We start from the raw sequence: 10,223 nt of genomic DNA, 5'->3' as shown, positions 1-10,223 counted from the left end.
TCAGAACTGCCAGAATAAAATAAATAAATATGACAACGTAACAAGATTAAAACAAAAAAAAGGAGTCTCGTCAAATAGACATTGACATGAAAAAGCAACCAGCGCCTTAAGAGAGAAGAAACAGAGCAAGAGTAAACCCGATCGATAAATTAATCACCCATCACTTCATCTTCATCTTCGCCCTCTTCGTCCGGAGGCGGCGGTGATAGCTCCTCGTCATCACTCTCCTCGATGAGCTCCCTTGCTCGCAGATCCTCTTCACCATCCTCCTCGACCTCGGGGTTGTCTTCTTGTTCCTCCTCGTCGTCGTCCTCCTCTACTCTCTCACTAGACTTTGCAGCTGCGTTTTTGCCGGCGGTCGCGTTGCTAGATTGCTTGTCCTTCGATTGAGTCGGACGATTATTGGCAGGGCGGGCCTTCCGGTCCTCAAGATACGCGACGACTTCTTTGTAGTTATGTCCTAAGCGAGTCTTGTTCTTCAGTAATTTCTGCTTCAATTTCCCGCGCTGCGGCCCCGAAGCATCAAGAACACGCCCGATAATGGCCAATACGATCTTTCCGGTCAGTTCACACAGCCTTTGTTCAGCCAGGATGGTGGCTCGGAGGCGCTCATTGGCCACTGCTTCGTCTACGTCGTCGCCCTCGTCTTCTTCTTCCTCTTCATCGTCCGACGGGATGTCCTTCAGATCTTGAGCAGAATTCAGCGGAACATCATCCTCCACGACACGTCCAATATCCCGCTTCGACCTTTTCGCGAAGGTCCGCTCGGCTATATCGTGGAATCGTGAAATAATCGTTTGAGTCTCTGGGTCAATCTCATGGGCCAAATTCTGAGTCTGAGTAATGACATCTTCGTCTACTGTCTGAGATTCACCCTTTATAGTCGCTCCAATATGACGCAGCGTACCGAACAGCGTCTGCACATCCAAGAGCGTGGTAATCGCAGAGAAACGAATGTCGTCCAGAATGGACGTCCGCTTCTGCATGATGGCTGTGAGGGTTACGACGAAAGTCTCGCGACGTTTCGCCAGATCTTCAAAGTAAGCAGTGTTATAAGGCGCATTGCCTGACTTCAGGGCCGTTGTGAGTGCTTGGACTTTCCACATGAAGTAGAAAAGCAGAGACTTGATGCTGTTCACCACAAGCTCTGTCTCTAGATTCGCTGTATCCGCATCAGACTCTTCATCTCGAAGACCACGCTTAGCGAGATGAATGAGAGTATTGAATGGTGGCTCCAAGTCCTGTTTTTGTTTCTTGGATGTGGCAGATGGTCTCGCCTCCATAACACTGGTGCAATCTGTTATGCTTGCGAGATTGGAAATTCTCGTGACAGTATTTGCCAGTTCTGTGAGGATATTTGAACGGAGAGAGGTCCCGTTCTGAACATCTTTATTTTGAGACAAGGTACTGAACGCATCGATCATATCGTCCCATAATTCTTGGACCTTGCTTTCCATTGCCTCCTTCATCTCATCAGAGCTTCGCGCATGAAGGAAAGCCACGCTAGCTTCAGCGAGTACGTCCTGATTAGAGTGCGTCAAGAACTGCTTGTTGATCTCGTTCAGTAACGAAGTATAAGCCGCCGCATCTTTCTGGAGATCTTGTATCATGTTGAGGTCGACAAGGTGCTCAAGACGAAGAACAGCAGACGCAGCTTCAGGCACAGCACCAAACTTATTGAGCAGCTGAGGAATGATTTGAGCAAGGTTGTGGGCGATCTCTTCTTGCAACCCCGGTATCTTGTCTGTCAACGCCTTGATCTTGCGTCCCCGTTTGTCAATGTCCGATTTGGCAACTTCCAGGATCCGGAGCTTGACTGCGCAGACGAGTACCTCAAGGAGTATGATGTCTTGACCCTCCTCAAGCTTATAAAATTTTCTAACATTGCTGGCCTCGTCCTGAGGCGGTGAGTCAGTTATCTGAGAATGATCATAGAGCAGATAACCTGCGAGGGCCTGCCACTGCTCGAGCTCTTCCATATGCGGATAGATAGCCTCAGTAGCCAGGAAGAAACGTGACTCGACCGGAGCACCCGAAAGCGCTTCGATTGATCCTACAATTGGTCGATCTGGTTTCTGTTGGTCTTTTTGACCATCATAGGCTTGAAGAATGTCGACGAGGCATTTGAATTTGATCCAGGACCGTTTTGGTGATTTGAAATCTTCCTCGTCTTCATCCGCGAAGACCTCGTTAATATCTTCCGCCATCTCCTCCGTATTCGAATCAAAGAGTTCTTGGAGGTTGGCAGCGAAGAAGCGACCCGCGGCCTTGCGGACCCGTGGCTCGCTGTCAAATACCAACTGACCAACAGCGTCGATATCCTCATTTTCGAGCAATCCCATCTCCCGTATAATGTCGAGCAATTCGACCATCGATGCACGAACTCCGATATCGACATCCCTTGTAGCCATTTCGACCATTCTACGAAGGAAACGAGATGTGAAGGACCGCAGAGCAGCGACGCTGTATTTGTTTTCATAGATCTGGCGAAGTTGTCCCACAGCTACCGTACGCACCTGAGGGGAGGCGTCTGAGAGCACCCAGCCAAAATACCGGACATATTGGCTCTCGAAAAACATCTCTCGATAGCCCTGGATCCATCGGCCTAGAGCGACCATGCACTCGGAACGGATCTTCGGGTCAACATCTCGATAGCGGTGCACAAACACAGTATCAAAAGCGTCCTTCAGCATCGAGTCTATCGTCTCCAGCTTCTCTTCGCTCTCTTGTATGCTGGATTGTATTGCGCCCATTCTGCCTTTGTTGGGCGTCTTTTTCTTCTTCTCGCTTTCCAGTTGTTTTCGAGAGGTGGACACTGTCGAGGTCACTTCTTGGGCAACATCGCATAGAGCTGTGGCTATGGCTAGCGACATGACCGTAGCAGTATGCCTGAACGCTCGGTTGGGAGCAGTCGACATTACACTAAGCCAAACGTGGAATTTCTCAGCCGGAGCTGCGCTATTGTAGAGAAGGGAGGAACGATGTAAGGTCTCGATCCACGAGTTGCAGAAGTCCACCAGTGTCGATCGGAAAGCCCTGAACTTTTTATCTTTGGAGATGAGAGGATATTCCGAAGGTGCCTGCTCTATATGGGCGTCTTGGAGGTCCGTCACCCGCTCTTTCATATGATCCTCGTCCGTGATATCCGTTCTGTCCACAGCGATATCCGCGCCTATGCATCTGAGAACGAAATTGACCAATTCACAAAGGCCATCCGTGGGATCTTTTTCATATCGTGAGAGCCATCCCTCTATAACAGTATCGACCGCTTGACCTTTCTCGAAGATATCGGCTATCACGGAGAATGTCAGCATCGATGGAGTGCGTCTGTCTAAAGAAAGGAATAGGAACCGTACCATATAAACCCTCTGCTGCCGCAGGGAAGATGGGCCTGGGTGGGACTTTTCTCTCTTTCTGTTTGGAGGACGCTTTTTTCTTGCCATTAGTCGCAGACCGAATGGCAAGTTGCTTTCCGACGCCATTGATCTTGGGCTTCTTTGCAGTGTACAATGTTTTCGTTTTGCCTTTGCTTTTCGTTGCTGTCCTCTTCTTAGCAGAAGCTTTGCGCGCAGCTCGTCTTCTCTCTCTCAACTCTTCCTCGTCAGGATCGTCATCCTCAGCGTCATCGGCTTCGGATTCAGACGCGTCCTCCTCGTCCTCGTCCTCGTCTTCATCCTCCTGATCAACTTCATCGTCGCGTTGGTCAGTGCGCTTCCTTTTCTCCGCAGTAGTGGTTCTTATGCTGTTGACTCCTTCAGAGAAAAACTCCGGTTTTCGGATCACACGTCCCGACTTTCTTCTGTTGGTGGAGGCACCGTCCTGTTCTGCTTCCGCTGGCAGGCTCGAGGAGCGCGCCTCGATCTCCGTTGAAGCGTCCATCCTTCCTCAAAGCACGGGAGAGGGATCAATTCGAGGCTCGATCACAAACTGAAATTTTTCATAGACAGATCGACTTCGAGATTGGTAACGCGAAGAAAGTGTTGATTGTTGCCGGTGCAACAGCGTGATGACTGTTCGAGCCGCTGGGAATGGCAGGCGTCGCGCGCGTCTGCTTCGTGAACACGCGGGGGGTCAGTGCCGAACCGGAGCACCACTGGGTGCAAGAGGTCGAATTGGAGAATGGTAAGTACCGGAGGAGCGAAACTGGGGAGTTTCGCCTGTGGACGTGGGGAACTCCAGGCTTCAAGAACAGGAAATTGTCGCCGACCACGCCTGATGCTGGCTACGCGACTTCGCTGTTTCCCGCTAGGCCGCCGCCAACCCGCGCGGGTCGTTGGCGTTACATTAGGTAAGGTTCGTATCGATAAGCATCTGACCGTGCATGCCCTAGCCCTAATGAATGGCCGCTTCGCATTGGATGGGTATCCGTCGATGCAAGTCACGCGGGTCTTCTTATCTTGCCATGGGCTGGCTGCCTATACTCTATCTCCTCCCTATAAATGCAGAATTAATATTGATGTCATGAAATAACTCCATAGTTGTGTTTGTTCTTTCCTCCGTTGTATGTACAGTACATACAGTACACGGAGAATCGACGCCATTGAAACTTGCCTTGAGCCCCGCAAGCTTAGATCTACATCATGACTGACCGCATCTGGATGTCGTTGGTAGAGTTCCTATATAGGTGGAACCGACGAATCGAGGACATTCTACATTTCCTGTAGAAATGATCCTCAAGTCTCCGTTTGCGTCCTCCATCGCGAGCCCCGGCAATGGCAGAGTCGTTCTCTCGCTCCTCCCTCCCTCCATCCCAACTCTGACTACATTGACCTACAAATACCCGCTGAAGCTGCTCTCGCGCGCCCCGGGCTTCACGCCTGAATCATCCGTCCTGGGTGATTGCGCCACCAGACCTGTCCACTTGTATCTCCTGACGTACGGCGGCGGTCTCCTCCCCGGCGATCATATCGATGTGTCGATAACCCTGGATCCCCGGACAAGGCTGGTTGTGACCACGCCGCAAGGGAGCACCAAGATATTCAAGACAGCTCCTCGCGCGCAGGGGAGATTTCATGAGAGCAATGCAGGGGATGACATGAGCCGACAGACGCTGGATGTCCATATTGGAAGTCAAGCCGCACTATGTTATCTCCCTGATCCATCTGCGCCTTTTAAGGACAGTCGATACGAACAAGTGCAGATTTTCACAGTGGATGGGACCCAAACAGGAAACAAAAGGAGTAGCCTGTGCGTGCTGGACTGGGTAACGCAGGGTCGCACCTCGCGAGGCGAGAACTGGGATTTCCAGCTCTGGAAGGGGCGGAACGAGGTGTGGTCTGAGGATAAGTCAAGTGGGAAACGGAGACTATTGCTGCGAGATTCAATCATCCTCGACAATGAGGTGAAGGGTGCAGAGTGGGAAGAAGAGAGCGCATCCGCAGCCAATCCCATCAGTACTGGCGGGATCGTCCGTGAACGTACCTGGCCTCATGGTATAATTGGAACCTTGATCCTGTACGGGCCTGTCTTTGACCAATTGGGGTCCTTCTTTATGGAGACATTCGCCTCTCAGCCTCGCATTGGTGGTCGAAACTGGTCGTCATCCTCATCGTCTACATCATCTGTTCCCTCCAAGCACGACAAGGTCACTTGGACAGCAGCACGTGTGCGGGCAGGCTTTGTCCTGGTGAAATTCGGGGCGAAGGACTTTGAGACAGCCCAGAGCTGGCTGGGCCAACTAATCCGTGAAGAAGGTAGTGTGGTACGAGAATTCGGCGAGGAAGCTCTGTTTTGTTTATAGTCGAAACTGTTCTGGCACCACCTCTTCTGTTGAGGCACAGACAAGAAATAGTGTATATTATGCATTGGAATCTGATCGTAAGTTAGCGTTCTATGCTCAGAGCGGCGAAATTACTCTGCCTCGGTAGATCTGGCATGGATCCAACGATACCCAAAATGCAAGAGATAGATACCCCGACCTATCTGTACAGCTGACAAACCTGTTGATTAACCTGTCTTTGATAATACTGGTCATGACATGATATCAATTGATTTATTGAGGGGATTTGTGACAGGCAGGCTGTGTCTGACGCCTACGGTCTCCTGTCTAAGCTATGATTCCAGCAACGGATAAGTGGCATTAACATAGATGAACTATCCAAATGATAAGACAAAAATCTTCTTATTCAAATGCCTCAGTGTATCTTGGTATGTGCATGAAGAAAATGCAGCTAGACATTGGAATATAGTAGAATAGATAGTAAGTGGGATCTTGGATCACAGAAAGAAAAGAAAAGGCCAAATGATAAAACGCCCCTAGAGAAATATGATCAGCAAGATATGCCCCTGCAGGATTGACTTCGCCAAAGCGCCGATTCCAAAAAATGCAGGAAAGTATGTATCTTTAGAATGCCATGCAAAGAAAAGCAAAAGACAAAATATAAAATACAAAATAACTCCCCGACAGTGCTGAGATGCTGCATCGCAGGCGTGTCGAAGACTAGTACCACCAATCGCTGAAGCGATGCCGCCAATCCTTTGTGGTCGCACTCCGGAGATCGTCGACGTTCAATACGTCCACACCTTCCCGCTCGAGTACGCTCCAGACATGGTTTCGCAGACTCCTGGGCCAGCTAGGAGTACCCCAATAGCGCGCCTTCAGGCCTCGGCGGTGGGCTCCGTTGATTTGAGCCCGGATGCGATTCAGCTGTTCCGAGGTGATGTGAAAGTGCCAGGGAAAGCCGATCGATTCTTTAAAAGACACCGAGGCATAGTAGCTGTTGGTAGGATTGTATGTCTCGGGTCCGATCACGCTGGGGGTGCCGGAGTGAACTTGTCCGTGATCCTTCATAGAACGCCTATGTTCTGTACTATCTGTGATTTCCATATCTTCATCTACCATCTGATCCAATGGCGCATCGAAGAAGATATCTCGGTAGGTGGTGTTCGATGTCAAAACATCAAAAGGCGCGTTTCCCGTCGCGACCACTGTCACGGGGCCATTGATTACCTCCTCACCGTTGTAGTAAGACAGATAGCCCCGGTCCCGCAAAGGAGACAGATGAGAGACGACATAGGGCCACGTTGCCGACCCGTTGGTCTTAAAGTCAATGAGCAGAACTAGGGTCTGAGACGGTTCGGTGTCAAAGACACCCTGCAAAGGATGGTCTTTGGAGGGGTGAAATCGCGTTAACGGATTCTGTTTCTCCAAGAGATCCACAAGAGGGTTGACATAGAGGCTTCGCAGTGTGCGGTTGGGAGTGAGGGCCGAGGTCGAATGGCCCACGTAGAGCTCCTCATCGATCAGCCAGACGTCCGCCTCAACACTGATGCAGCCTGCATTGATAGCAGAGAACAGGGGAACAGGACGCCAATAATCGTTGTGCGAGTGGCATGCTACCGGTACGATATCTCTCGTCGCATCTGTCGGCCAATGCGCCAGACCTTTGGAGTCATCCCAGGCCTGCTCTAATTCCTCTGGGAAGAACGAGAGCACCACCCCGCATACTAGAATGATGAATTGAACAACACCTCTGGCAGAAGAAGTCAATGGCAACATCGACGTATGAATGGCAGGAGAGATGACTTACAGCATGGCGAACAACAGGAGGAGAACAAAGGCGAACCGACGCAACTTCCTAAACTTAGGAGATGATGACCTCTGCGTAGCATCCAGATGGGATCCATCAGGCTGAAAGAGTCGAATTGTCTTGCCTGCTCTTCTCCGAACTGACCATAGTAGAGGGAGCGGTCTCACCAGAACCCTGCTCCATCGAAATGGGTGGTACCCATGCTGCTCTAGTTCGAGATCGTCGAACGAGCTAACAATGCATTCTGTGTCAGACTTGAGGAGTCTCGCCGCTTCTTCGTCGTCGATGTCACGGGCATCTGGTGGAGCCTCGTCTGAATTGGACGTGTCTGATGCCCGTTCTTGGAAGTCTTGCTCTCCGTCATCAGGGCGATGACTCTGAGACCGGAAGCGCCGGGTAGGCGATGGCATCGTTCGGGCCAACTCCCGGATCTGAATCCCGCGCAAATCCAAATCTATCACGGACTTTTCGAGTGAACCTTCCCTTATTCTATTCTAACTTTTTGCCCAAGTCTGTGGGGGGTGATGCTCTGTGTGGATCCTGGCCTGGGTCCTGTTATCCTTATTTCAACATCAACACTAGTACCGGCGTGGCCAATAATTTGCCGTCTGTAGAATCGGGATCAGGATCGAATGTACGTACATACAGGTGTATGTAATAGAAGCACTCACATCCTGTTAGGGAGTGTCTACAAGGGCAGAGGCGCGAATATTTACGGCACTACAGCCACTGGGTGAGTGCCATCCTCAGGCACCAGCAACACCAAAGTGGCTCACTTATCAGACGAGACATGGTTCAAGGTTGGCACTCGGAGCCTTTTGAGTCTCTGACAGGCCGACACCCTCGAAGATCCTCTCCGCGGAGCAGCCGTTCCACACGGGCTTCCTACGCTGCGGTCAATTGGCTACGTCGCCAGTGGCGTGAGTTCTGCAATGTTAACAATAATGCCGCTCAATGGATCCACGGGGGACCATGGCACCACCAATTGAATTCTCAAAGCACGTGATGAGCTGCTATACAATGAGTTATGCACATCTTCACCGTTGTGCGATTAAGCTCTCTCTGATCACATTGTTCATCTGCAGGCCATTCATACATAGCAGTCCAACCAGACTATGGAGGTACTACTAAGACCGTGGTCGAGGATTGGTAGCCAGTTAATCAGCGCAGAGGATTTCGTAGGGATTCCTATTGGTGAAATCACATTACTATTCCAGTTCAGGCAGGCGGTGGAGGCCATCCGCTATCGCTCCCGGAGCTAAGCTTATCGCGATTAGAAACCACAGGACAGGGCAAAGGAAAAAAAAAATAAGAGTAATGCTCTCCAGGGTAAAATTCAATCAAGATGCCTCACAAACACAAAAGACGGAAGAAGGATGAGAGGTAAGTTATCTTTCACTTAGCTCAATGCCAGTCTACACATGATATCTCTTTATTAATTCTTGGACTGACAATGTTTCTCTCCAGCGTCTATGACCTCCCACCCAATGTCGTCGCAAAACCGCTTCCCGTCCGTGAAGACAAAACCCGGAAAGACAGTAAGAATGGGGCGAAGAAGAAGAAGCAGAAACAATTCGTGGCGGCTCGAAAAGCTACCCCCGAGGATGACACCCCTCGCGAGTTTAAGCGCCTGATGCAATACCAGAAAATGGGCAAGCTACCATCCGGTCTCGATGACGGGCAACCCACCAGTCAGAATAGCAAGAAGAGGAAACGCGAAGAGACCGAGGGTGCGAAGGAAGGAGCCTCGATTCCCAAGATTATGCCAGGCGAGAAATTGTCCGACTTTGCGGCACGGGTCGACCAGGCGCTGCCCCTCTCCGGAATTAAGAAATCGCATAGACCGCCTTCATCGCTAGACCTGCCCAAGCTCCGTGAAGAGCGCGTGACGAAGCACGAGAAACGCCTGCGTCGGCTCCAGCAGCAGTGGCGCGAAGAGGAGGCGCGCATCCGGGAACGCGAGGAAGAAGAACGAGAGGAAAAAGAGGCCGAACTGGAGGAGCAGCTGGAGCTGTGGAAGGAATGGGAGCGGGAAGCAGGGAAGGGCAAGGCGAAGAAAAAGAAGAGCGGGAAATCCAAGAAGAAGAGAAGGAAAGGCAACAATGACCCAGATGCTGCAGATCCAGATGACGACGATGATGATGATCCCTGGGCGGTGCTCAACGCTCGCGCAAAACCTGCCAACCCGTTCGAGGTCGTGCAGGCTCCACCGCAGTCGTTGCCGAAACCGAAGGAGGTATTCAAAGTGCGTCGTGGTGCCGGAGTTGATGTCGCCAACGTGCCCGCTGCGGCAGGCAGTCTGAGACGAAGAGAGGAGCTCGCCGCGGAACGGAAGAGCATCGTTGAACAGTACAGACAACTTATGGCGGAGAAGAGGCAAAAATAGGCAGTAATGTACATGCATGTAGTACTGGGAGTGAGCACATTTACTTGATACCATGTGGATTCTTGTTCCCTTGAATGTGACATTCGAATAATATTGGGGGTAACTATTGGAAAGCGAGGTACATCATAACTGGAATTTGGTTAATGGCTTAAGGTTACTACCTTGGAAAAGATACTGCACATTCTTCAACGGTCCAATTGAATCTGTTTGGATAATGACACGTAAAGATACATGCGTGGAATCATCATCAATTATATACAGGTACATACATTCAGACCCTTCCCAATAAAACACCAACACCATCTATG

The 10,223-nt window shown here is 50.7% G+C and overlaps 4 protein-coding genes across 4 annotated transcripts; 2 read left to right on the top strand and 2 right to left on the bottom strand.

Moving 5' to 3' along the window:
* Positions 1-149: 149 nt before the first annotated feature.
* On the bottom strand, positions 150-3,879 carry VTN77DRAFT_8255 (uncharacterized protein; the record flags this gene model as incomplete). The annotated part of the gene is made up of 2 exons (XM_069424733.1): positions 150-3,292; positions 3,357-3,879. The coding sequence occupies 2 exons, from the start codon at positions 3,877-3,879 to the stop codon at positions 150-152; spliced, it is 3,666 nt and encodes a 1,221-aa protein (XP_069281017.1).
* A 787-nt stretch (positions 3,880-4,666) lies between these two features.
* Positions 4,667-5,740, top strand: VTN77DRAFT_8254 (uncharacterized protein; the record flags this gene model as incomplete). Its single annotated transcript, XM_069424732.1, has 1 exon — positions 4,667-5,740. The coding sequence occupies one exon, from the start codon at positions 4,667-4,669 to the stop codon at positions 5,738-5,740; it is 1,074 nt and encodes a 357-aa protein (XP_069281016.1).
* A 699-nt stretch (positions 5,741-6,439) lies between these two features.
* Positions 6,440-7,939, bottom strand: VTN77DRAFT_8253 (uncharacterized protein; the record flags this gene model as incomplete). The annotated part of the gene is made up of 2 exons (XM_069424731.1): positions 6,440-7,472; positions 7,530-7,939. The coding sequence occupies 2 exons, from the start codon at positions 7,937-7,939 to the stop codon at positions 6,440-6,442; spliced, it is 1,443 nt and encodes a 480-aa protein (XP_069281015.1).
* A 935-nt stretch (positions 7,940-8,874) lies between these two features.
* On the top strand, positions 8,875-9,915 carry VTN77DRAFT_8252 (uncharacterized protein; the record flags this gene model as incomplete). The annotated part of the gene is made up of 2 exons (XM_069424730.1): positions 8,875-8,912; positions 8,997-9,915. 2 exons carry the CDS (start codon positions 8,875-8,877, stop codon positions 9,913-9,915), a joined length of 957 nt encoding a protein of 318 aa, XP_069281014.1.
* Positions 9,916-10,223: the final 308 nt, after the last annotated feature.

This window comes from Rasamsonia byssochlamydoides, assembly GCF_041956645.1.
Source record: "Rasamsonia byssochlamydoides strain NRRL 3658 unplaced genomic scaffold VTN77scaffold_7, whole genome shotgun sequence".
In the NCBI taxonomy this organism is placed as follows: Eukaryota; Fungi; Ascomycota; class Eurotiomycetes; order Eurotiales; family Trichocomaceae; genus Rasamsonia; species Rasamsonia byssochlamydoides.
This window is presented reverse-complemented; position numbering and strand designations above follow the sequence as displayed.